This window comes from Amblyomma maculatum, chromosome 1 (genome assembly GCF_055883805.1).
Source record: "Amblyomma maculatum isolate TAMU_Amacu chromosome 1, ASM5588380v1, whole genome shotgun sequence".
In the NCBI taxonomy this organism is placed as follows: Eukaryota; Metazoa; Arthropoda; class Arachnida; order Ixodida; family Ixodidae; genus Amblyomma; species Amblyomma maculatum.
The window spans coordinates 50223016-50250615 of NC_139344.1; the positions used below are offsets into that span (position 1 = coordinate 50223016).

General features: G+C 48.2%; 2 protein-coding genes across 5 annotated transcripts in view; one reads left to right on the forward strand and one right to left on the reverse strand.

Annotated features, from left to right (window-relative positions):
* Positions 1-27600, forward strand: part of Sec31 (COPII coat complex component secretory 31) — a 182666-nt gene that overhangs the window by 94059 nt on the left and 61007 nt on the right. For all 4 annotated transcript variants that reach the window (XM_084588119.1, XM_084588121.1, XM_084588117.1 and 1 more), the window contains exons 17-19: positions 8352-8522; positions 16098-16403; positions 19607-19754. In XM_084588119.1, coding sequence (XP_084444245.1) covers positions 8352-8522; positions 16098-16403; positions 19607-19754 — 625 coding nt within the window. The remainder of the gene's footprint in view (positions 1-8351; positions 8523-16097; positions 16404-19606; positions 19755-27600) is intronic.
* LOC146202344 (uncharacterized) lies at positions 1695-3118 on the reverse strand. The gene is made up of 2 exons (XM_084588122.1): positions 2257-3118; positions 1695-2184 (listed from the first exon to the last, which is right to left on the reverse strand). The coding sequence occupies exons 1-2, from the start codon at positions 2989-2991 to the stop codon at positions 1711-1713; spliced, it is 1209 nt and encodes a 402-aa protein (XP_084444248.1). The 5' UTR covers positions 2992-3118; the 3' UTR covers positions 1695-1710.

A 27600-nucleotide genomic window follows, 5' to 3' on the forward strand; every position in this document is an offset into this window, starting at 1 on the left:
ATCTCGTACAAAGCATCTGTAATAGGAGCACAAACCTAAGAACCGTCGAACCGCTTTCTTGTCAGTAGGGTGCGGAAAACCAGAAACGGCAGCTGTCTCTTCAGGGTCCGGGCGAACACCTTCTGCGCTGACCACGTGACCAAGGAAGCGAAGTTCCTCAAAGCAGAAGTAACATTTCTCCGGTTTGATTGTCAGATTGGCGTCTCGTAGAGCTTTTAACACAAGGCGTAACCTTTCTAGGTGTTGGTCGAAGGTGGTCGAAAATATGACGACATCGTCCAGGTAAACCAAACACGACTGCCACTTCAAACCGGACAGAACGGTGTCCATCATGCGTTGGAACGTGGCCGGTGCCGAACATAGGCTGAACGGTAGCACCTTAAACTCATACAAGCCATCGGGTGCCACGAAAGCCGTCTTCTCCGGGTCTCTCTCATCCACTTCTATTTGCCAGTACCCACTTTTTAGGTCTAGCGACGAGAAGTATCGTGCATCTCGCAGTCGATCGAGTGCTTCGTCTATGCGGGGAAGTGGGTAAACGTCCTTTTTAGTGACAAGATTAAGTTGTCTATAATCGACACAGAACCGCAGAGTATTGTCCTTCTTTCTGACGAGAACAACCGGCGAAGCCCACGGGCTTGTAGACAGCTGAATGACATCGTCGGAAAGCATTTCGGTGACCTGTCTCTGAATCGCTGCTCGTTTCGTTGGAGAAACGCGGTATGGGTGTTGGCATACGGGGCGCGTGGTCTCGTCTGTTATTATACGGTGCTTGGTGACCGGAGTTCGGCCCACTTTGGAAGACGTTGCGAAGCAGTCTGCAAAATCTGCCAAGACAGCCGAAAGCAGATCCTTCTGAGCCGGTGATAACTCGGTGTTTATTTTGACGGGTGGCAGAACATGGCGAGGTCCAGTGTCATCTTGAAGGGCTTCTTTCACGGTGCACAAATGTGGACACTCCGCGACGTCTTGGAGGAAGGAGATCACCATGCCTTTGACGAGGTGCTGAAATTCGTTCGAAAAGTTGGTGAGCAGAACGGTAGTGCAGCCATCCCGTAGGTGGACGAGACCTCGGGCAACAATGAGACCCTTCTCCAGCAGCAGCGGAATATGACCCTCCGCCATGCCCTCAAAGTCATGAAATAGGTCATTCTGCACGCGCATTACGACACTGCACCGTGGTGGCACCGTGACATCATCCTCCACAATATGCAGAGCATGGCTACAGGGATCGCGGGTGTCGAGGCGTGCCACTGCCCGTTTAGTCGAGAATGTGACTCGTGCCTCGTGCAGGTCGATCACAGCACCGTTTGCCTGCAGAAAGTCGAGCCCCAGAATCAAATCTCTCGAACATTCGCGCAAGACAACGAATTCCCCGACGTAGACGAAACCGCGGACGCCAATTCGGGCTGTGCACCTTCCGGCCGGGCTAATGAGGTGACCTCCAGCCGTGCGAATGCTGGGGCCCAACCATGGCGTCACAACTGCTCAATTCCTGGGCGAGGGTGTGGCTCATCTCTGAATAGTCTGCACCGGTGTCAAGTAGAGCGATCGTGTCAGTTCCGTCAAGTGTCACGCACAAATCAGAAGTAGCGCGTCGGATGCTGTCGCTACCCTGCCCCTGTGAGAAATCAGCGTATCGGTGTACCGGCGCCGGAGGATCTTCAATGTTTCCGACAGCAGCAGCCCTGCCTCCGGAGACCGCTGGAATTAGTTTTCCCGGTGTGGACTTTGAGAACGCCGCTCAGTATTGCTGGCGTCTCTGCGAGGGCTTGGGGAACGGTACCGCAGCGGAGATGACGATCCTGAGTCATAGCGCCTGTATCTCCCAGGCCTCTGACTGGCCGACAGATGAGCTTCTATTTCGAGCGGCCGTTCGCCGTTCCGTGGACAGGGCGCATCGGGTGCGAAGCCGCGAAGTCCCACTCGGCGATACGGGCATGCATGGTAAAGGTGGCCGGCCTCCCCGCAGTGGTAGCAGATTGGCCTGCGGTCCCGCGTACGCCACACGTCCGACTTGCGAGGGCGTGTGACAGGCACCACAGCTTGAGCCGATGCTTCATACGGTCTGATGTGGCTAACCACCGGTGTCGGGTCAATAGGACCACAGGCAGCTGCTTGACGTGCAACGAACGCGTACGTTCGTTTGTCGTCGACCCGTGGAGGCATGGTAGCGACAGGATCCTAGGTAGCTGCCTGGCGAACAACGGATGTGTGCGTGGGTATTTCATTGACGCGCTGCAGTACGTTGGTGACCGGGAATTCACGAGCAGCCTGGCGTACTTCATCTCTGACGACTTCGATCAGTGATGTCACTGGCGCACTCTGAGGCAGACGGAAACGTTGGAGTTCCTCTCGAACAACCGACCGAATGAGGTTACGTAAGGCGTCCACACCGCCTCCATGGCATGACGAAAAAACATCTGGGGCCAGGCTGCTGACATCTCGGTTGTACTGCCGGGCCCGTTGTTGGAGCGTCGTTTTCATGGTCGTTGCTGCCGTGAGGAATTCAGCAACGGTACGGGGTGGGCTGCGAACGAGGCCTGCAAGCAGCTCCTGCCTAACTCCACGCATGAGGTGGCGAAGCTTCGTCTCCTCTTTCATATTGGGGTCTGCGCGCTGGAAAAGACGGGTCATGTCTTCACAGAACATGCGTACACTTTCATTTGGCCGCTGGTTTCTGGACTGAAGTGCAGCTTCAGCTTTCTCGCGGCGGTCGGCGTTTGGGAAGGTGGTCAGAAGTTCACGGCAAAATGCTTGCCAGGTGGTAAGGGCGCCCTCGTGGTTTTCGAACCACATACGCGCAGCCTCTTCTAGGGCGAAATAAGCATTATTGAGCTTTTGCTCGTCACTCCAACCGTTGTACCGAGCCACTCGCTCGAAGGTCGCCAGCCAATCCTCAGCGTCTTCGAAGACGTCGCCGTGAAAAGATGGTGCTGTTCGCGGCGGGTGGCGAAGGATCGGATCTGAGAGCCTGGGATCAGTGGCCATGTCGAGGTGGCTCGAGAGTTGCGGCTGCGTGATCCTCGTAGGGGTGGAAAGGGGCCCAACCTCAGGCGACTGTCCGCGGAGGTGGCGACTGAGTCGCTGGTGGACCGGAGTCAGATCCGTCGTGAAGCGTGTAAACGTGGGAAAGCGTACCCAGCACCTCCACCAGACTGTAACGGGTATTGAGCCAAACGTTCAGGCAGCGCCCTGAGCTTAGAAAACTGCCGAAGTCCGAGAGAGGTCCGAGCAGCGGTCTGAGCGCGGTTCCAGGCAACCAACTTCGTCGTCTACGCCAACTAGCAACCACTTCATCGTCTACGTCAACTAGCCACTGATTGTCGCCGCTTCGTCGTCGACTATAGTTTGTATCAATATTATATTTACTTTCTAGATCTTTGCAATAACCTTATTTTTTAAGCTTTAATATTTTGCCACACAGTTTGCAGTGGCCCTTTCCACCTTTCATCATCATCATCGAGTTCATGCCGCTGGCAATAGGCAGCTGCACTTGTTTTCTCCCAAGTAGCGTGACCTGTTGCATTGACCTTGGTTCGATTGTGGAGGGAAAAGAATGTGGGTTCGAGGCTATGGTGGCATAACAAGTTGATGGTATGGCCATCTAGTGCCAGCCTCTTCAACTTGCGTGCAGCTTTTTGCCGGCAAGTTCCGTAGCCAAGCCTGGCCAAGGCTTGTCAAAAGCCAAAATGGCAGCTGGTACGCGTTGCTCGGGTGGATTCGGGGAGCCCATGGCGGAAAAAAAAAAAAACTAGGGACGCGCACAGCCTTTGCAAGCCAACCTCCTCTGACACCGCTCACTTCTCTCTTGTGCGCAATGATTCTTGGGAATTCAGCCAACATAGTTGCCAGACTCAAAAGCAGCAGAGCAGGGTACATGGTATATTTTAGTGACATTGGATGCCCCAGTGGAAAGCCTACCGGAGTGGATTACTGAAAGTTGTGCGTTTTGTCATAACACATAAGTTACTTTGTTTACAGATGTTGCATTGCACTCCGCATTTATAGGCACTCTGGTGAGAACTGCAGGTGGCCTTTTCATCCTCAGGTTCGTAAGGGAGACTACGAATTCGACATAATGTTGCATGCCTGGGGAACTGGCTTCAGCATAATGTGTATTGAGGTCTGCATTTCCAAAATGAAACATATGATTTTCGTCTCGAACAATACATGCATATGCCCTCACAAACAATATGTTTCATTTCTCGAGGAGCGCGCTTAACAGAATACTCACCGTTAGAGCGACAGCCCCGGGCGATATATCCATGTAGTTCTAGCATACTTCAGACACGTCCCTTGGTGCATCTATCTGCATAATGGCCTTCACTTTGTCTGGGTCGGCCCTGACACCTTTTGCGGAAACAATGTGTCCCAGAAACTTGACCTCTTTCTGTTTAAATGCCCTCACAAACAATATGTTTCATTTCTCGAGGAGTGCGCTTAACAGAATACTCACCGTTAGAGTGACAGCCCCTGGCGATATATCCATGTAGTTCTAGCATACTTCAGACACGTCCCTTGGTGCATCTATCTGCATAATGGCCTTCACTTTGTCTGGGTCGGCCCAGACACCTTTTGCGGAAACGATGTGTCCCAGAAACTTGACCTCTTTCTGTTTAAATGAGCATTTGTTGACGTTGAGCGTGACACCTGCCCTCACATGCCGGCTCAGCACTTTGTGGAGATTTGCGTCGTGCTCGTTGACTGTTCTCCCAGACACAATGATGTCATCTTGTAGACATGCCAGTCCGTCTAGTCCCTCCAGGGCTCGAAGCATCTTACGTTGCTAGAACTCCAGCGATGTAGAAATGCCAAAGGGTAGTCTGATGAACTGGAACCGTCCAAACTGAGTGATGAACGTTGTAAACTGACGTGACTCTTTGGAGAGGGGAACTTGCCAGTAGCTTGCTCTTGCATCTAAGCGGCTGAGGACTTTTGTATTGGCTATTTTAGCAAGGCATTCATCGACTGTGGGCATGAGCAGGCGTTCACGAACAATCGGCTGGTTCAACTGGCCATAGTCAACACATATCCTCAGTTCGTCATTCCTCTTCCTAGCTACCACCATTGGCAAGCACCACTCAGTTGCTTGTTCCGCTCTTTGTATTACACCAAGGTCCTCCATCCTTTTCAGTTCTGTCTCTACGAGTGGAATAAGAGACAGGGGCACTCACCATGGGTAAGTGACTGCGTAGGGCTTAGCGTCACTGATCACTTTGATGCGGTGCTCGTTCTCCATTAGTCCAAGTCTCGACGTCAGCTTGGGGTACTGGGCTACGATGTCAGAGATGTTGCTCTCTTGTGCTTCGGCAAGCTCCAGTGGCCGCTGCACAATGCCTAGTGATTCTACTGCGACTTAGAAGGGCTTCTCTCAGCCTTTCGATGACGAAGACCTTCTCTTACACTCATGTGTGTCGCCATTCTATTGTTGCTCTGAAGAAGCCTGCTGTGGCAATTGGCACTTGACCTGGGCCAGTCAGTGTTTGACTTGTTGTCTCCAGGGGTCCCATGGTGTCCCTGTTGTAGTCCTTAAGCGACATTGCTGTGACGTCAGTGCCTGTGTAGACTTTGAACATGATAGGTGTGCCATTCAGCTTTGCTTTCACTCTCCATGGCTCTTTAGCCGTCATGCTTCGTACCTCACCGAGGTGCACTTCTTCCATGCACTGTCTTCGCTCAAAGGAACAGTTCAGCATGTCACCTTTTCGTGCTCTCGACAGGCAGACTACTGCGTAGGGGTCTTTCTTTCCGCAGCTGTTGCATACCTTGCCCATGGCTAGGCACTGGGCTTTCATGTGATTGCGGGCTCCACCACACCACCGACAGCGTCCTGCATCTACGCTTTTCACGGTGTGCTGACTCCGAGGCGCTTGACACTGTGCTTTCATTTCTTTATGGCTGCTCTTTCTGTGACCTGGCTTTCTGATTTCGTCGACAGGAACGGTCAGATGCTCTTTGCAACGAATTTCTGTTTGCTGCTGCTTCACTACTTCGGAGTTGCGTGCTGCTGCAACGGCCTTCGCCAGTGCGAGTTTGGCATCCAGTTGAAGCTTTTCACTTACCGTGACATCTTGTAAGCCCACTACCAGCCTGTCGCGGATTAGTTCGTCCTTCAGCGCTCCATAGTTGATTTTAAAGAGGTCGGTCACGAAAGCGTTTACAGTTCCGTGTGGCTCTTGCTTGCGCGAGTTGAACATTGCTCTCTGGTAAATCACATTCTTTTGGGATGAAGTGTTTTTCGAAAGCGCTCACCACTTGGCGGTACGATGTCATCTGGTCGTCTGTGAGCTTCAGTGAGATCAGCACGTCCTGCGCTTCCTCGTCCATCGTGTAAAGTAGCATGTGAATCTGTGTTGCTTCATCTTGTTTGACGAGGCCAGAGATGACGCGATACCACTCCCAGCGTCTCGCCCATCTTGACCAGTCTTTGGGCAGCCCCTACGGCATTGGCCCATCTAAAAGTCCAAAGTTCCATCCATCGTCTGCTCACAGCGCGCGCCTCTGGTTTCTAGTGCAGGTGTCGTGTAGCGAAGGCATTCCTTCAGAGTGGAGTGTGCGAAACCATAGAAGAAACTCAACGTGCGAAGCTGCAACCGAAACCAGCTACCAGCTACTGTTGCCATGTCACATGATGGCTAATTTCCCATGATGCTTTCCATTATATTTTTTTATGACTAGGCTTCACTTTTCTGCCTCGGCGCTCCCTCCTAGTTTTTTTCTTCCTTCATGGGGGAACCAGGTTGCGAGGTGTCATGCAGGAATGTTTTCACTGCTACAATGTAACAGCGGGGTTCCTAATACTACTTTGCATCCCATGGGAGCTATGCCGGGACTGGATGAAAACGACGTAACAGCCAGGAAAACGCAGCAGTGAGGAACGTAACAGCGGGGTTCTACTACCTTACTGAAAAACTGTGTATAAATATATAATACAGGATTCCTTACACCTTTGTTTTCTTTTTTGTAGTGGAAGGACCTGCATGAAACCGGGTGGAGCTGCTGTATTGCTACTTAATACATAAAGTTTTATGAATTTGGCCTTCAAGGGACCAGACAAAATGTCCGAAATTATCGAAAGCTCGAATTATTGAATAGGCCTTAAAAAACTGCCGAAAACCGTTTGCGTCACAATAATTTTGTCTGATGAACGCCTGCACGTTGGTTGTGAATTACCGCAGTGAATTAGAAAAGTTAAGGTTTATTGGGTAATATTCAAATATTCGGGAAGTTCTGAAATAAGAACATTTCGACTGTGAGTACTAATCGAATAACAAGCATATTCAATTCATATTTGAAATTTCAGACATTTCCTCATCCCTAATAATAAGTATATTGTATGAGTGCATGATTACTATAATGGTGTGGCAGTAGTATACTCAAAAAGTAAAGCATTAATGGACATCCTAATGTAAAATGGGCTATGCAGGGATTGTTGATGCTAATTCTATTGAATATTTGTTCCATGAATTGATGTAAACACCTGTGTATAAATACAGATCTGCATATGATACAGGGTTTAATTTGAGAATAGCAAGAAGGGCTAAGAAGTTTTTACCGCGCACAATTCGAGTGAGGAAAGCTGACTGAAAGCATTTATTAGCACTATATCTTAGGGAGCTAGTAGCAGTCTGTGTGCCTGGTACTGGCTCCCTCCAATTCGCGTGCAGACAGACTTGATCGAAGAATTTCACGCCGTGAAGAAAAGAGCGGTTTCACACTCGCTGCAGCACTTGTAGGCTCGGCATGGTCCTGTGATTTTTGTAGTACTGCACCTGGCATGTTTAAGGAAAGGCAGTGCAGGAGGCACCAACAGCATTTTGCCCGATTGCGTCTAGCACCACGAATGCGCATTGGTGCAGGCACAGAGCTTGAGCACCCAGTAAGTTTTCTTGAAGTCTAGGCTGTCGAGAGGGTGTAGTGATAATCATTTGTTGGCTGTACCATATCCCTTATCAAAGATACCTATGCAGCCGTGCTTGACGTGGTGCCACTGCTTTCAGCATCTACGATTGCTTTCCCTTTAAAAGCAGCCAAGTGCTGCTCTTGCCATTCCAACGGGGGAATTGGGAGGTCAGCTTGGTTAAATGGCGTCAAAATCAAAATGGTCAGGCTGGCCGACGCAATTGCTAGCCAACACCTCCTGTTGCTGAAAGCCTGTTAGTTATTAGTACTGAACAACATTGAGATTGGAATTGTGTGATTTTAGACTGACAATTGTTTTGATCCGCATGTAATACAAAGCAGCAATTTGGCATGCTGAAATCTGGGAAAAAAGACCTCGTATTGTAGCCAGGTTTTTGTGGTATATATTGACAAATTGCTAAGCGTTTCAGTGTTGGACTGTGCAGGAACTGGTAGAACAAGTGATGATGCTGCGAGCGGCACTTGGCCAGCTGGGAACACAGCCGCCGCCCATTGAACCAGGAGTGCTAGCGAGCCTGCTGAGCCACTACGCAGGCCTACTGGCTGCTCAGGGTAGCCTCAACAGTGCCATTAACTACCTGGTTGACACTGCGGCGGTGAGTCAGAGTGTGTGTAAGGGCATGGGGAGGTCTTTTCTTGCAATTCTTGCTTGCGCTCCTGCGAGGTTTGCAGTTGAGAGTGTCCCGGTTTCGTGTACTTTTATGGCGCATTTGGTTAGGGGAATGAGAGCAGAGGCGCTGAGCAGTACAGAGCAGTACAGGAGCATGCCGAGCGAGGATGTAACTGTCCTCCCACGGAAACGCTCTCTGCGTGTCAAGAGCAGCGCGCCACGACCATGTGACCGCACTTCTCTCCCCAGCATTCTCCGCGTGCCCACAGTGGCGGCAGTTGCAACCCGAGGAGAGGCCAACACTCTGTGTAGAACTGCTCGTTTTGTATGCCTTTGTTCTCACAGCGCGGCGATCATGCCAGCAGCGACTCTCAAACATGCATACAGCACCTGAGCAATGGTTTCTGCTCGCCGAGCGCCGATGCTTTGAAGCCGCCATTTTGAGCATCGCTGACTCAAGAGAAAAAAAAAATGGCATGGATATAATGCTTTATGCCATGTGACTTCCTCTACACTCGCTCTAGACGAGGGAGCAGCCGGGAGTGCACTTGAGTGCTCTCAGCGGAGGAAAAGCCCTTCTGCTCTCCCACTGGAGGGCACCCGCATGTCTGAGAGCACTTTCGAAGTGCTCTCTAGTGCGCCTGCTCTCCCACTCGAATTCGCCATTAGTGAACTTGATAGCAGTTTAGTGCAGCTAAGTTTCACCTGGTGCAAGAGTGCGCCACTCACTTTGAAAGCTTGCAGAACATGAGAGCTGTGTTAACCATTTTCGGACTGCCCCATAGACCACCATTCATATATGAACAAACGGTTTTCGATGTGCTGCTCAGTGCAAATTTTGTTGCGATGAAATACGTAGCTCAATCTAGGCAGGTAGTATGACGACTGTAGTTTTGGTTTCCATTTAGTGCACTTTTTTTTTTTTTTTTCAGTAGGCGGCGACATAGAAATATTTATTTGGAGAGAGGTGATCTCAAGTGTAAATAAAAATGACGAGCCGGTGTCAGGACACACTCCAAATTCAGCACCATTCGCGTGACTCTCTTAATTCTACTCCGCATTTTTTTTCTTTTACGGCAGTAGCAAAAAGTCTGAAGATGACTTCGCAAGCTCTACTTTAGCTCAGATAATGAATAAAGTAAATATCTGCCTGGAACTTAAACTACAGGACCGTGGAAAACATACTTTCAACTTTAGGTCATCCTTGAGCTGCTGCGTGTCCTCACTTTGCGTACCCGCTGCTTTATTTCTATTCACTACGGTGTCTGTAATCTATGATAGGGTTTGAAAAACGAGAAAAGCTGAGGCATGTGAGGTGGCTTCTCCCGAATGTCAACAAGTGCGAAGCTCATTCAACAACTAAGAGTACGGTTTGAATACCTAACTTCCGGAGAACAATTTCTAGGGAAGATTTTCAATTTTCATGACAAAGTAGATTGTACTCCGCCACCTTCTACAAAATGTGCTGCAAATTGTGCCAGGCATAAACCACAAAAGTTTGAAAGTGAAAAAAAAAAAAAATTGAATCTGTGCTGTGAGGTGAAGAAGATCATGCTGAAACTAAGTGGTTAACTATTTAGCAATCCCTTTATGGTAACTGCACGCCTCCCAAATGGACTTACCACACGATGCAATAATTCCTTCGTAATTTGTCTTCACTGTATGTTGTTTGTGTAGTTGGGAGAATGGGTACATCAGACTCTAAACAACCGCCCAAGGAACTGAATGGTGACCACTACTTATGAACAGCACTAAGAAATGAAGTCGGCAGATAGGCCTGCGATATTTTTACATTTAAGGATAGATAAAGTGTACTAGTGTATCGTCTGAATAATTTTTATTTCAGGCTTTATTTTGGCATTCACTTCTTTTACAACTTTAGAGGTGTTTCTTTTTTCTTAATTATTTTTTAATGTGAGCATTTCTTGTACACATTGATAAACATGAAAAACTCTTGCAGTATCCAAGGAACAGTAATGAAGGAGCTTGTGCATAAAGGCTTTTTATCTAAATTCGTTAAGTAGTACTTAATTGCAGGTTGCTTGCATGTAACATATGTACTATTTAAGCACATTCTGCTCTTTAAACACTGCAGTCTATTTTGGAAGCATAATGCCTGTGAAGAGGCTTGGGTAAACTTTGGGCGTGCTCTTTCCATTTAACATAGAACCCATTGTGACAGAAAAAAAAAAATCTCAGACTGAGCAGTTGACTGTGGTCCTCGCATTGGATTTCTTGGAAGTTTTATTTATTTCAGAGCGGTAACAAATTTTGCAATCTCCTTTACATTTCTTCACCTGATTCCTGGATTACTTGCAGTGCTTGTATGCTTTATGTGGGTTATTTTCACAAGAATGCGCCACTGAGGGGCTAGACGCTACAGTCGCCTTCTAGTAGCCCTGGCGTGCCAGCCCTAGCAGACAGAGCTGTCACCCCCAACCCGTGGTGTGAAGTTGCTACTGCGGTGGGTTCGGGCCAGAGGGGACAAACACAGAGTTACGTACTCGAACAGAGTTTATTATGCTCGAGTACAGGGAAAAGACACAACACTCGGCTGGGATTGCGGTGCGCTTTGTGTAAAGCCTAGCTCTGCCATTCAGTTTGTGCCTAACGCAGCAACCGTGGTGTTGTTGCGAACTTATAGAGCAAGTTCTACCCGTTCGACAACGTCACCGTGCGCAATACTAGGCAGCGAAATGACACAACTTGAAGCAAGTCTTAGGGCCGCTCGCATGCTCATCGATGCACACGTAGTGTGATACAGCTCGTCTCAGCATGGCGTGACCAACCTCAAAGGGCTGACGTGTATCCTTACAGTCGCTGTCTAGCCCCAGCGTACCAGCCCTAACAGACGCTGAGACCCCCAACCTGTGGTGCAAAAAGTCGCCACTGGTGTGGGTTCAGGCCAGAGGCGACAAACACGAGTTGCTCGAACAAGCCTTAATTTGCCCGAGCAATTATGCACGACAAATCAACAGCACACAAATACAACCGCCGTAGCGAGCGAACGTCCCGCTCACGTACAGGGGTAAAATAAAAACCCACCAAAAAAGGGAAACACACGCAAGGAGGTGAGAGGAGTGTTCTGCTCACCTGGCGTGGCTTTGCGCTCAAGGCCCATTGTGGTAGGTGCGTATGGCGGCCAGGCGACTCTGTGACACCGGCGGTCTCTCTGGCGGAAATCGCGAACCGTGCACGTGCGCGCTCACCCGCTGAAGAGCCCCAAGCGAGTTGCGAGACACGTGCTTCTAGACTCTGATCGGGGAGAGGAGGTGTCCCAGTTAGGCCGGGAAAAAAGAGGAAAGTCCGTGGCAGCGTTGCCATGGGAGACAAGGGGGCAGTGGGGGGTGGCCAGTGTGCCCTCTCCTCTGCCAACCTCCCTAGCAGTGCGCATAACTCGCATTATAATTATGCGCTGCCGTTATAATGGGAGCAGGGGATTGTGAATCCCCCACAGGTTGTACACGCATTCTTCTGTACATCTATTAGTAAAACCTCGCTATAGTAAACTCGGATATAGTAAAGTGAAACTGAAGTACCAGTTCATCTTCTATGGACAACTGTACATTTTTTCCCCCCTTTATAGTAAAGATATTTTCGGTAAAAATCGGTTATAGTAAAGTGCACCTGGCCGCGGCGACGACTCCCACGATATGACATCGCCGCCCGCGCACTGAGATTTTTGTATTTGAAAACAGAAAAATAACATCGAGTGCCCTTTTGAGTGGTTTTACCACTAGGCTTAGCAGCATTCAGGAGACGCCTACTTTATGGAGGCCTTGGAGCCGTGAGGGAAAGCATGCAGCGCGTAGGGAAAAAAAAAAGTAAAGCTGTCTACAAGCAATGAAAATAGGTGGTGTGGTCCGTTCAGAAAGTAAGGGGGAGTGAAAGTGCAGCAAGAAATAGGAAAGGGGAAGAGACGAGAGAACATTCACAGCACTGTGCAGCACGAAGCATGAGGCAGCCGAGGCAAGGAGTGGAGGTGCAGCGTGTGCGGTCTTGCAGCACTTGACTGCCATGCACATTTATCATTTATTGCCTTTTAAAAGAAAAAAAAAATCACCGTGTTCATGTAAGGCTTTGGTTTTCACATGAAATCAAACTTGGTTGTATTTGTAGCCACAGTGTTCTCATGCTTAAGAGGTACTTCCACAAGATGTAAAACAATGTTTATAACTGAAAAAAATTGCACGAAGAGATGATAAGCGAAAGATGGAAGATATTTCAGTGTTTTTTGTTTTTTTTTCATTAAGGAACAAGACATGTTCAGTAAGTAGGCATTTAACCCTTTCGCTGTCGGGCATTTCTGGCCGTGACGCACCCCCAGTGTCGGCTTGGTTTCGGGAGCGAGCATATCAGAGAACGAGCGTAGGGATTTATTTTTGATTATGATTGCTATGCTAAAAAATTGTCGACGGAATATGCACATTTCGGTGTTCTGCAGGTGTTAATTAACATGATCATCATTATCAGCCTGATTATAAATTACTTAAATGAGGATAAAATAAGAAAAAAAAATTGCTCAATACTTCTTGAGAGACCGAATTTGAGCTCGACTGGTATTTATAATCAAAAGAGCCATCGCCCCAGTCCGCAGTCGAAGGTCCCGCGCTGTCAGCCATCCAAAAGTAACCGCGCGCATGGAGGGCGCACTTTCGGTGGCCTGCACAACGGAGATAAATGGCACGTTGTGAAATCAAGATGACAGAGGGAGATGGAAAGAGGCTAAAACAACCTCCTTTGCTGCTACTAGCTGCAAGCAAGCGCGTCGAAAGAGAGAGCGAAAGCAGTGATCGAGTCATGCGTCGACCTTTTGGACAGGCAATGGCACGAGCCCTAGAATGTGACGCGTCATAGCAAAGACGCCAATGGAATAAAAATAAAAACCTGCAAACCTGCTGCAGATGGCAGAACAACTTTTGAGCCCGTAACCGCATGCACGCTGCACGAAACGCGTGCGCCGCATGATCGCTCAGCGCGATAGAGTAGCGCGGCCGGAGCGACCACGCCCCCCCCCCCCCCCCCCCCCCCCCCAGCAAAGAAGGGGGTGGGCGTGGTCACTCTATACTCTTCAGTATATACGTACCAACACAACGCGGGGCAAAAATACGAACTTGTAGAAAACTTCACGCCTGAGCGCGAAGTTTTGAATGCACGATAGAGAACATACCGTTACGTCGGTGATACTGTGGGCGGGAAGCGTGAAAACGTACCGATACGTTCGTGACAGCGAAAGGGTTAATTACCAGATAGCATCTTCAGGACCATGTCATCACCAACAACTGATATAGTAAAGATTTTTGCTGGTCCCAGTGACTTTACTATAAAAGGGTTTTACTGTACGCTGAATTTGGGATTAGACAAACAATTTACACAATAAGTCTAGTGTGAATTTCGGAATGGCAGGAAATCTGAATTGAGTCAGTGAGCTGCTGTAAATCTTAGAGTGCACTCTGGCCACTGTTTGTATAGTACAGATGCATGTTCAGTTTGATCTTCAGCTATTCTGGTCGGTTGTACCTTCAGCCTTGCACTGAGAACTATTATTGCTACAATTAGCGCAGGACAACCTCAATAACTTTAACTGTGGTTTGTGAGGTTTAACGTCCCAAAGAAACTCGGGCTATGAGAGATGGTGTAGTGGAGGACTCCGGAAATTTCGACCACCTGGGGTTCTTTTACGTGCACTGACATCGTACAGCACACGGGCGCCTTGCTTTTTGCCTCCATGGAAAAGCGGCCGTCGAGGCCGGGACTCGATCCCGTGTCCTTGGGAACAGTAGTCGAGCGCCGTAACCACTGCACCACCCCGGTGGGGTTCAATAACTTTAACTTTGTTAATTCAAAATTTCCAGTAAATTCAAGGAAGTTCCGTGATCCCATTATTTCTAATGTAAATTTGACAGGATAAATCAAAGTGTTGGCCTGTGCCAGTCCAGTTAAGGGGTAGAGACACCATATTACAAGGTTGTGCAAAGCTTGTCATGCGCTTCCTTTGTGTTTGAAGGCCATCACAGTCAAGTGTTAGACTCAAGGGAAGCGTAGAAAATATTTTAATTCCTTTTCTTTCTTTTTTTTTTTTTGTGGTAAGGCTCGCTCTTGCATTTCGAGCCTATCGCTAGCGCATTGACTGTGACGTAGGTTCACTGAAAAAAAAAAACATAATCAAGTACTTGTGACATCATTGCACAGTTTTTTGGTGTAAGAGACGATACTGCTGGTCAGCTCGTTTCGGCTGTTTTTCACCCGTAGTGTTCTAACAGTTCTAACACATGGTCAGCACAACAGCTCACTGTAGCCGTAATTATGCTGAATAGCAATATTCGTTCACTAAAATTTTCGAAGGCTGCAGCCGACGGTGTGGCAGTGGCCGGCAGACGGCGTTGTTATCTGTCGCCGTAGCTGAGACTGGAGTGGCAGAAATGCCCGCTCTGAGTTTTGCCACAAAGTGATTCCTATGCTTGGTATGCCTTAGCACCCTACTAACAGAACTAGCATTTTAGAAAGCAACATTCCCTCTAGTATGGCTTACGGACTACCGAAGTATGTGCCTGCAGAGGAGAAGACGTGCTTTACTGGGGTGCATGCTCTTGCCGCCTCGACAAGGCATGGCCGCACTAGAGGCAGTGGTGTGCGCCCTTGTCGCTGCTCTCCGACCCTACTGTGATCAAGGCAAGCGTCTGGTGGAGGCACTGGCATCAAAGCACCAGTGGCAGTGTGTGTGTCCCACAACATCAAATATCCTTGCTCTGCATCAGTGGCATCACGGCACCAACCTTCACTATCTCTTAAGACTTGCTGTGAGTTAGGAGTTAGGTTACCGATATCACAATATTTTTGAGTACTTTCATGTTAAGCTGGCCGTCGTGATGTAAACGACCTGTTTGCTGGCTGTAAGCTAGCTTTCGATGGGCAGTAGTATGTGCCCCGTGCCGGTGCCCATTTCTAGCAGGGCGCGTGGGCCTCCGTGCATCAAAAAGAGTGGTTAATTATTATGCAGATCAGCTATACTGTATAATTAGTTGGTTATGTGGTGTTTTGTGGCACATAACCAACTGTGACTATGATGCGCCAAACAAAGGTTAGAACTATACTATATAGGAATTTCGAATTGCACCGTTTGCCAGGCTTGTTCGCACTGATGGGCACTCCATCGAACAAGTGGTAGGCACTGTGAGAGGAGCTTGCGATGGCGATCTCACTAGTATGTGCACCCGAATTCACAACTACACGGCCTAGCAGGTTTGTCGCAAGCTATTCAGGTTGCACTGGAGCGTGGAAGAAAAGGCGGAGTGCGTTTATAATATATCGCTCTAAGTTGTGCACACCGCTTTACCATCCCATGGGAAACTAGGGAGTGACAAATTGGCCGTAGTGATGCACATGTTCTTGCAACGGAAGTTTTTGGCCTGGGTCCAGTTTTTAGCTGTGTTCGGTTAATCCAAATATTATTTTTCCCTCTCTCAGTGACTTCGCATTTACGCGGTTTTTACCCTACCTGAGTGTTTTGCATAGGTCGGAACTTATCACATGCTGACAGATTTCTCTGGTGGATGTGCAGCCATCGCTGGCTATTCTCCGGGATCGTATCTGCCAGCACCTGGGCATGCCGTCACCACACTTTCCCTTTGCAAGGGTGGACGTTCGGGGTCAATTCTCGGCTCCAGCATCAGCAGCACCAGTAAATGCCAGCATACAGCACGATAGGCGCTTGACAAGAACTGGAATGTCGTCTCTTGGGGCTGGAGGCTGCTTCCAGGGAAGCACTGCACCTGTGCCACAGGCACGCATGGCTTCCACAGTGTCCTCGTCTCAATCGCAGTCCTTCTACCAAGGTGGCCAGCAGGTCCCACCAGCTGCAGCCACTGTGAGTACCACTCTTCATCATAGCTGCTGAATACGAGATGCTAGCATTGCAAACGCGTGCCACAGTTAGGCATTTGCACGTCACTGCAGACACAATTGTTAGGAGCAGTACAGCAGTAACAGAAGAAGATGCGGTGTACCTGTTCTCATAACCTCTGAAGTTTCCAGAGCATTGAACCATTCCAGTTGTAATGTCTCCTCTGCCTTCGGGGTCTCCTCCGCCCTCGGGGTCTCCTCCGCCCTCGGGGTCTCCTCCGCCCTCGAGGTCTCCCCCGCCCTTGGTGTCTCCCCCGCCCTTGGTGTCTCCCGCGCCCTTGGGGTCTCCCGCGCCCTTGGGGTCTCGCGCGCCCTTGGGGTCTCCCGCGCCCTTGGGGTCTCCCGCGCCCTTGGGGTCTCCCGCGCCCTTGGGGTCTCCCGCGCCCTTGGGGTCTCCCGCGCCCTTGGGGTCTCCCGCGCCCTTGGGGTCTCCCGCGCCCTTGGGGTCTCCCGCGCCCTTGGGGTCTCCTCCACCCTCGGGGTCTTGTTCGTCTTGTTTCCAGTTTGCACATGCAATAAAAAGTACATGCACATGCTGTTTTGCATGAACGTCTTGAAAGGTCGAGGGCTCATTTTATGTAACTTGAAATCCAGCCTTGGTGTGCAATGTGTGCTCTACCTAGAGCATTGCTTTCCTGGCTTCAAACGGAAATACTTTCTTCACTCTCTGTTGAAATAAGAGGGCGAGTTTTACAACAGAATAAAAGAATGTTGGCTTACACATCAAGAGACTGGGGCATGAATAACCCAAGACAATCAGGTACAGTGTACTGGACTTGTCCTCATTTGATGGCTTTATGTCCAGTCATATCATAAACGGTACAGTGGTGCAACAGCTGCGCCAATTGCGCCATTTTTATACAACGGCATGTTTCTGCGCCATAAGCGCAAAATTTGTTGAATTTGCGCCACACTGCTCCGCACAGCCGCAAATGTTTGCCATGCTTAGGGACAACTTTCTGCGACCGTGATATAGCCAGTCGCGACGTTTCAGACACTCTAGCGTTCGTCACTGGCCTTTTATTTTTCTTTTGAGATGGCGTTACGCCGTTCTAACGCCTACTCGTATTTTCCTTTCTGGCATTCACGTGCTTCCTCCACTCTGAGTACGCTGAACCATTGGCATTGGCATGTCGGGAAACGTGCAGCAGCCAGATTTTGAATTCCATAACTCCGCAGTGCAGGCCAAGACTGTCAAAATTAACATTTATGGATGCCGGAACATCGAAATACTGTAAACTCTGCTCTGTGCACTAAATATATAGCCTAATATCCTGAGTCGTTGCCCACCTCCCCTTAATCAAAATATTGAGTCAAAACCGCGTTCGTGAACGAACGCCTGAAACTGGAAACAAAGGGGTGAATTGCGCGAAACGCGCACTGCTGTTGGGCTCCAAAAGCATGTGGCCCAACGGACCACTTTTGGTTGGCTGTTGACGTTGACTGCTTGGGGCCTGGCGCCATTTTGAAAAGGTTGCGCAGTTAGGCCTAGCTGGTTTAGTGGCGTTCTGTCATCACGACCACGGCGTAGAATGCGGAAAATTTAGGTTCGAGCTTCATACTGGCTTAAAAGGCAATGTCGGTGACTCGACGACGCGCCATCATTTTATTAGCAATTGGTGACGAAGCACCGACGCTCCGCGATGGGCCGATAAGGACGTAGCTGGTGGCGCTCGGCACCATAGACAGGAGAGTGAACGATTTCCTCGAGGCGATTCCATCCACGTATGAGCTTTGTAATCATGACGATGCAGATGAAAATGTTACGCCCAAGCAGTTTTTATGGACGTGACAGGTCGAACACTCAGAAAAGTTAGCGGCACGGCGACAGCGGCGGTCAAGAAACGGCATCACGCGCGGCATGCAGAGTCGGAAACTTTGCCGAAATAAATTTCTTTTTGTGTTGTGGGCGCAATTATCTTGATGGGAAACTGTATATTCACACCAAAATCCAGTCATAACTCATTTTATCGACTTGCTGTTAGCCTTGGTAATTCAAAAATATGCCAAAAACATTTTTCGCCGATTTCTCAAAATTGCATTTTGGACACAGTCACCATTTTGGAGGAGCGATATGTCGGCTTCTATAGCAGCTATTGCTATGACTGTTTATTTTTTTGCCAGAAAGATAAACTCATAAGTTCTGTAGCAACACTGCTTTTTAACCACTTCTTTTCTGCCAAAATTATCAAAGTAAACCTTTTGTTCCAGTCGCCAAAATGAAGTTTTTCTTTGGCAAGTATCACAAGCCATAACCTTCTTCCAAATAAGCCTAAAATGCTCATTTATGCTTTATTGCAATCCTTTGTGATTCTAGATCATAAATTAAAACCATAAATTAAAAAAGTGTTTTTTTTCTCGTTTTCTCAAAACTCTCATTCTTGACTTCTTGCTCATTTGCGGAAGCGATATCTCTGCTTTAATGGAGGTAGAACCATAATTTTTGTTGTGGCATGTAGTAACTAGAAGTGCGAAGCACAGAATGTTAGGAACAGATTTTGCAATATACATTTCAAAAGTTAGTTCTTCAGTGTTTTGCTCTAGATCAGACTGTAGGGCACCCACATTTGGAACAGTGAACTTTGAACTGCTATAAAATCGCTAATATTTGTTATATCAAAAAAGTGCTCCTAACATTGTATTCCTTATGCTTTCTAGTACCTAGCAATGTGTGCATGTGAATGTTTCATAATATGGTTATTTTTTTATTGTGTCTGCAAATTATGAACAATTGATTTATCTTTTGAGCTAATTGGCCAATTGGAAAATGATTACATGTTTGAAATCTGTGCAAGAAACTGAATCAGTATACCAAGTTTCGTCAAGTTTGGTAAAATAAAAATAGCTTTAAGAGCCATGTTCCTGTAACTGGCCAGATTCCAAGGGAAGGCAAGCAAAGCAGGCACGGCAAAACGTTAGGTGGATGAGATCAGAGAGCTTACAAGGATAAGGGGGCCCACAGCTGGCACAGGAGCGGGTTTATTATAGAGGTAAGGGAAAAACATTTGTCCAGCAGTGTATAGTCAGGCTGATGACGACGATGATGTCCATTGTTCAGATTCACATCATGGACAGACTTGTACACACAGCCTCATGCGAATATTGAATGCATTTTTTATTTGCCGAGCTGAGTGTTCTGGTTATTTTCTTCCGTACATCAAACCTCAGGTTAACCAGTTTGGCCGCCGAGATTCGGGGGCATACGCTGGCTTTGGGGCACCCGTGTCTCAGCATTCTGAACCTGTCTTCCAGCCTCCAGTGGCACCCACGCCACCACCTCCTGTGGACCCTGTGACGTCTGTTCCACACAGCAAAGGTAGACCAAATGGCCAGCATGATGTCAGAGCCCCCCCCCCCATTTTCTCTTGAAGCTCTCTCAAGAGGTCAGCAGCACAACTGCTGGTACAACAAAGGGTTGAATGGGCACGCCCTTGACATAGTGATCAAATTAACAGACCTACTTTTGGTTTGGCTATGTCTCAGAAAGGAGCTGTGTACTCCACTTTGCCTGTGCTTTATTTTCTTGGCCTGTGCATTGTTTGTTTATGTACTTTCTCCTTTTAACTTGGATCATTTAGTCATGAGAGTGGGCAGGATGGGAAGACTCGCATTCGAATTGAAACCTGCAGATTACCCTTGTTTGCTTATGGTTAGGTAGAGTAACTTTCCTGTTAGTGAAGCTGTGAAGAGGAAGTTGCAGATACCACAAGGTGAAATATTTGAGTGAATTAGGTGTGCATGAAACTAGAGTCAGACTTTTTAATTATATGTTGGATATGTAACCTGTCAGGCGTAGCAAATAATGTTGTTTACAGGGATACATAAGGGCAATACTACGTCTAATTTGAAAGATTTAGTCTCCCAAGATGTCGGATACTGCACCACTTTTACGAAGAAAGGAGCTTAAGAAACTATGCAAAGTTGAAGTAAAAGTGAAATACCTGTAGTCTGCGACTTGTCAAGTTGATCAGCAAGGTACACTCTGTCTACGTGCCTTTACGTCTATTGGAAGCCACACGTAGCATGTGATGCTTGCGTGATGATGAATCTTGGTCATGTCTTATTGTTCCATTGCACCTACAAGAATGCTTCCCCGTAACTTTGTGCAAAAGGGTAAGAAAACTGTCATGCACCGATGCGCTAAAGACGTGGGGAAGCCCTTTTGCAGAGTCCGTGTTTTGAGGAGGAAGCGTTTTATCATTACTTTTTTTTTTCCTTTAGCTTGTCTCGAGATACTCAACGCGTACTGTTGCTGGGAGTTGCTGTGGGTCACGGCCACTGTGAAAGTTCGCCATAGCCAAGAAACACATGAACAGTTTATCCTAAGCAACATTTTTTGCATTGAGTCTGTGGGAAACCAACCAGGAGTTCTGATATTGTTCATTTTATCCAAAGAGTTCATCTTAACGGAGATGATCTTAACGGGGTCTACTGTATGTAACAGTGTCATTCCTCAACAGTTTTTGTGAGCCTTTACAAATCACTTGGGAAGTGAATGCACTGTATCTGGGAACAACTTTCTGTGGCTGTGGAGCAAAAGCTGCAGAGCCGGTGGGTGCCATTTCTGCGGCAGAATATACTCCCTACAGAAATTTTGCTGATCCTGCTTCAGAATATTATACCATTGTGGAATTATTAGGCATTAATGTTACATCGAGAATAAACTATTATACTAATTAATACAGCATGAGTATAATGCACCATGTACCGTCTGTTGCAGAAGTTTGCAGCCCAACGCGCCGGGCGGAGGAGCAGTATCGCTCCCGAGAGGCGGCGCTGCGCCCGCCGATGCTGCCTGGTGACGCAGCTATAAAGAGTGAGGATGCGTGTTCTCTTCCCCTCATCGCGCGGCTGAGAGCAAAAATGTGCGGTATCAACTGCGGGATGAGGGGAAGAGGACAAACCTTCTCACTCTTTATAGCTGCGTCACCAGGCCGCGCCGGCGGGCGCAGCGCCGCCTCTCGGGAGCGATACTGCTGCTCCGCCCGGCGCGTTGGGCTGCAAACTTCTGCAATAGACGGTACATGCCAATGGCTACGCCGTCTGTCAGCGATCCTGCAATTCATAGGCGGAGCACGTTTGCCATGGTCTACCTTCGCAACGAGGTACTATTTTCATAACTAGTGACATAAAGGAGTACAGTGTTGGCAGCTTGAAAACTATTAGAAGTCCCCAAAATGCATTTCTTTGACCACACTGTGCCTTCGCTCATGACGAGAGAATGTCACGTGCACTACAAAGAGAGCAGTGCAACGAGGCGACATGATGACAACCACTCTTGTTCACTCCATAGCTTAGTGGGCAATCCCCAAGCAAGTGAAAGCAGCAGGCGCTGTGCACCTGTGATGTGCATGGCAGTTTTGATGCCTGTGCACTCTGGCTTAGTGAGCATGCTGGTAGTTTGGTTCTTCTTTTAAAATTTTATATCTGGTCAGCATAGCATTTGTTACATGCAGCAATATGTATACGTCAAAACGGAAATACGAAAGAATCTTTGTTTAAACCCACTTGAATAGCTAAGCACAATTTGTTTTAGTCTTACTGGTCCTTGGTGCTTTTACTCGCATAATGATCGCACTCGCGTAATGATCGCACCCCTGAATTTTGAAGTCAAAATTCCATTTTTTAAATTCCCCGCGTAATGATCGCACCCCGAACATGGAGCCGCCTGGTGGTTGATCTGTAGTCATCCCGCAGCGAATGCATTCCGACGAGTTCCCAACCTAGTCTAGTAACGTTGGAGTTCCCATGATTCCATGCTTTGTGGCGTTCGCCATTTTGCAATTCGGCAGCGTCGTAGCGTGCTTTGTGTTTTTGTGCGAGTTTACGCCATTTCACCATGGGGCGGTATGCCAGTTACACCGCCGCGTTCAAGCTCAAGGCTGTCGACTATGCACTGGAGCATGGCAGCCGCGCTGCTGGTAGGCATTTCGGCGTGGACGAAATGAGGATACGCTATTGGAAGAAGCAGCGCGAGAAGCTGATGGCTATGAACAAGACACGGCGGGCTTTCCGTGGACCCAAAACGGTCAAGTTCCCTCGTGTTGAGGAGACGGTCCTAGAATACGTGAGGGACCTGCGCAAGGATGGTTGTGCAGTGTCATTAGAAATGATACAGACGCAGGCGCGCACAACTGCCAGGAAGCTGGGAATCGCCGCAAAGGATTTCCGCGCTAGCTCCGGTTGGACGACTCGCTTTATGCGACGGAATGGACTTTCCCTGAGGCGGCGGACGTAGTCGTGCCAGCGGCTCCCAGCCGCGTATGAAAGCAAAGTGATAGACTTCCATCACTTCGTCACTAGGCTTCGCGAAAAATGCGGTTACCTCATGTCGCAAATTGGAAACGCCGATCAAACTCCACTGACGTTCGACATGCCCCGGAATACAACTGTGAACGAGAAGGGTGCTCGGAGCGTCCTCGTGAAGACGTCTGGCGCAGAAAAACAGCGATGCACAGTCATGCTTGCTGTGACGGCCGACGGGCGGAAGCTGCCACCATACGTGATCTTAAAACGGAAGACTATTCCGAAGGGAAACTTTCCCCGTGGCATCCATATACGTGCACAGATGAAAGAGTGGATGACTGCAGACCTGATGGTCGACTGGATCAAGACTGTTTGGGGAAGAAGACCAGGAGCATTTCTGCTTCCCTCGCTTCTGGTTTTGGACAGTTTTAGGGGTCACCTTGTGGACAGCGTGCGTGCCAAGCTGAAAGAGCTGCGCACGGACATTGCAGTCATTCCTGGCGGCCTGACTTCACTGCTGCAGCCTCTCGACGTGTCTTTGAACAAACCGTTCAAGGACAACGTTCGACGACTTTATGCTGAGTGGATGGCGATGGGCCAGCATGATTTGACGCCGAGCGGAAAGATTAGAAGGCCATCCGTGGAGATGCTGTGCTCGTGGATCACAGAAGCGTGGAGCAGTATCCCCGACGAGGTAGTGGCTAAGAGTTTTAAGAAGACAGGCATATCTAACGCTTTGGATGCAGGGTGCGCACAGGTGCTTGAAAACCTTGAATACCATTGAATTACGGAAGTCTGTTTTCAAGGCCCTTAAAAACCTTGAATTTATGACTGGTCCTTGAAGATTTTTGAATTCCTTGAATACTAAATTTGAACTGGTGTTTTTCGTCATGAAAACGTTTTTGTTGCTAAACTTTTATTCTTGACTGAGTTCTGAATGAACTGCGGGGAAGGAAACGTATCGATTTTTAGCCTATTTAGCGCATTCTCATTAGGCGGCTGGCAACACTGCAGTGGACGCGCGGCTGCGTCGTCCCATCGCTATCGCATCGCCATCACTGGCAGCATGGCATGGCAGCATGGCAGCCATGACAGCAGCCATGCCGAAGGACGACCGAAGCCGAAGCTGAGTACTTTTCTTTTACCAGTTTTTATATGTAATCGTATAGTGGCGGCAAATTTAGATTATAATTTAGCTTAAGATCAGAGACATGGAAGTGAAAACATATAGGACTTAAATAACATAGAACAGCGCTAGGAAAAAGTATTTAGGCCTAGTTCGGAAAAATTTTCTGAGCAACGCGAATTCTGTCGCAGAGTTGAGGCTATGGGGCGGCCGACCAGGAAAGCAAAGGGTGGGGATCCTGGGGATCTCGTCCAGTGCGGAACGTGTGAGCGCTGGTGCTTCCTGGACGAGACGGTTTGAGAGCATGATGGAAGCTGAGGAGGCCAGCTTGAAATGCAAAATATGCACGGTGGTGGAGAAAGTAGAGGGGGAGCTGACCAAGGAGGTAGAACGGATGAGGAAGGAGCTTCAGGAGGAAAGGAAGAGAAGGGCGGAGTTTGAGACAAGAGTCGAGAAGGAGTGGGGCGTCAGGGTGGAGAGCCTACAGCGCGAGTTGAGAGAGGTGCGCGATAAGGCAAGCAGATGGGAAGATCAGGTGGAAGAGTGGACAAAGAGACAGGCAGAGGGACGGAAAGCACTCCACAAGAATGCAGGCAGTAATGCCACCCTGGACGACGGGGGGGCGGACGCGTCACAGGGGGCGCGCAGGGAGAATGTAGCGATTATGGGGGACACGAGCCCCGATGGTAACCGGAGGGAAGAGGGGACACAGGGGTCGAGACAGCAGGGACTGGATACCACTGACAGGGAAGAGACAGGAGCCGGCAGCAAGAGGGTATGGGTGGTAGGGAGCTCTAATGTCACGAGAATTAAAAAGGCAGTCTTAAAGACAGTGAAGTTTACTGAGAAAGTACAAGTGGAAAGCAGGCCGGGCGAGTGTTTTGGGCAGGTAGTGGAGAGGACAAGGGATATGCTGTGGGAAAATAGAAAAGGAGACAATCTGGTAGTCATCCATGCCGGAGTAAACGACGTGCTGAAGAACAGGGGACAAAACCTAGGCAGGCAGATAAGAACAGGGGTGGTGAAGCTACGGGCTACAGCTGAGAATGTGCACATAGTGCTGTGCACAGTGCCGGCAGTCAAGGGACAGGGCCCGTATGTAGCACACCAAGTACTGAGGGCTAATGAGATGATCTGGGAGGTAGGGAAGGCCCTCAGGTGCGATGTCATGGATGTGAACAGGGTGATACATGGGGATAGGAACTACCTCCCCTTCACGCCTGATGGCATCCATTACACCGCACCAGCGGGATGGCAGCTTGGGCTGCGGATGGGGCGAAGGGCGCTAGCTTTTTTACAGGCGAGCAGATTGCCCCTGCATACCGAGAAGTAGGAGACAAAGATGGAGGGAGGAAGGGCAGGACGAAGGCACGGAGGAGGAAAAAGAAACAACCCGTAAATTTGGCCTTCATTAATATGCAAGGGGGTAGAAGTAGAATTAAATGGGATGAAATTCAGGAGCAGCTGCAAACTGGAAATTTTGTAGTATATGGTGTAGCAGAAACCCACCTTAGAGACAGTGAAGAACCTCCACACATTGAAGGATACTCATGGCTGGGGTGCAATAGAAAAGGGAAGGACCGAAAAGGAGGTGGCCTGGGGGCGCTAATCAAAGGCCAAGATTGGAAAAGGATAACAGAAAGCTGCAGAGAACATATATGGCTCCAGGGTAGAGTGGGAAACCTAGATACAGTACTAGGGTTTGTTTACCTAAAAACAGGAAATGACTCGAATGAGGAAAATTCAGAACATTTCAGATGTTTAGCTAAAGACATAGAGGAATTTGGCCAGAATAAGGAAGTGATAATCTTAGGGGATATGAATGCCCATATGGAATTTTTTGATGGAGCTACCGATACGACAGGCAAAATGTTAGGAACATTTTGTGAAACCCAGGATCTCACAATAGTTAATTCAGAGATAAAGTGTGAGGGAAAAATAACATGGGAAAGAAATAACTCTCATTCCACAATCGACTATTGTCGGATGTCCCACAAGCTGTATGACAGGTTAGTAGGTATGGAAATTGATGAAGAAGGGGCGAAGAGCTTAGGAAGCGATCACAAAAGAATTAAACTCCAATTTGGCGGGACAGCGGCCGCAGCAAAAATGCAGGTATGTGAAAGCAACCAGAAACTCAATGATATGCAGTTGGAAAAAGGGTCAAAGCGCATTGAGGACATAGTAAACCAACAACCAAATAGAGAATGGACATACGGTGACCTAGTAGAAGTATTTAAAAGAGAGCTAAAAAAGGGCAAGATTAGAAGAGGAAAGAGAAAATATAAACCAAAAAGCTGGTGGGATGCTGAAGTTAAAGCAGCCATAACGAGGCGTCAAGAGGCATCCAGAGAGCACAGATTAGCAAAGAAGAGGGGAGCCACACCAAGGGAAGTAGAAGCCAAATGGGAGGAGTACCTTGAGAGAAAAAGGGAGGCGTCAACCTTAATCCAAATCAAAATAGGAAAAGCTGGGGTCCAGTGGATGATGGACATAAGTAAAAAAGATAAAAATGCTGCAAAGAGGTTTTGGAACCACATAAGGCTACAAGCAAAAAAGACGGAAGGGGTCCAACACTCACTGACCACACAGGAAGGAAAAAGAGTGGAGGGAGAGGAAGCACAGGAATATGTTAGGCGCACAATAGAAACAGCCTTTGCCAGTCTGGAAGTGAATGCCGCAGAAGAAATGGAGAATAATGAGGACCACAGGGACGAGGAGCAAGAATACAAGGAGATGACAGCAAGAGAATGGGAAAGAATAGAACGGAAGGTCCCCTTGGGAACAGCGATAGGACCAGATAGCATACCCATGGGATTAATTACCAGATTAGGACAAAAAAGCAAAGTAAAATTGCGACAGTTGATTGAACAAACAATAAAGGGCGGTCAAGTACCAAAAGATTGGAAAATGAGCAGGATGAAACTAATATACAAAGGCAGGGGAAGCAGAGATAACATAAGGTCCTATCGGCCAATCACAGTTACATCAGTTATATACAGGGTAGCAATGCAGTTAGTAAAAGTAATGATGGAGGAATGGGCAGAAGGAGGGAATATCCTCGGAGAACTACAAAATGGTTTCCGCAAGGACAGAAGACTAGAGGATAATTTATTTGTGGTTACCCAGTGTATAGAAACAGCAGCTGCAAGTCAGAGACCATTATGGATAGCGTTTTTAGATATTAAAGGGGCATACGACAGTGTAGATCAGAAAAAACTGTGGGACCAGTTGAAGGAATATGGCCTGAATAAAAGCCTGATTCAGTTCATACAAGAAGTGTATGCAGATAATGAGGCAGTGATAGTATGGGAGACGGAAACAACAAAACCAGCAAAAATAAAAAGGGGGCTTAGGCAAGGGTGCCCACTCTCACCGCTGCTTTTCATGATATACATGAGCCAAATGGAAAGGCGCCTGGAGGAAAGTAATATGGGATTCGATGCAAGCTATATGCAGGGAGGACAGAAAGTAACACAAGTTCTACCAGGATTGATGTACGTGGATGACATTGTACTGCTGGCAGATAAGAGGGATGGGTTGCAGGAGCTGCTTAAGATCTGTGGAGAAGAGGGCGAAAAGCTGGGACTGCAATTTAGCAGCGAAAAATCAGGAATAATGGTATTTAATGATGAAAGGGGGGACGTGCTTGAAATACAAGGCACCAAGGTTGAACATGTGGAGAGCTATAAATACCTGGGCATATGGATCAATGAAGGAAAAAATTACCTAGAAAAGCATGAAAGAATTACGATAGACAAAGGGAAAAGGAGTTCGGATATTATGAAAC

Bases quoted from the DNA above. Each gene is read 5' to 3' on its own strand.
- LOC146202344 (XM_084588122.1), bottom strand. From the start codon at position 2,991: ATGGCCACTGATCCCAGGCTCTCAGATCCGATCCTTCGCCACCCGCCG. The intron at 2,185-2,256 runs GTCACCAACGTA...GCAGCTACCTAG, and splicing joins AGGCTGCTCGTGAATTCCCG to GATCCTGTCGCTACCATGCC.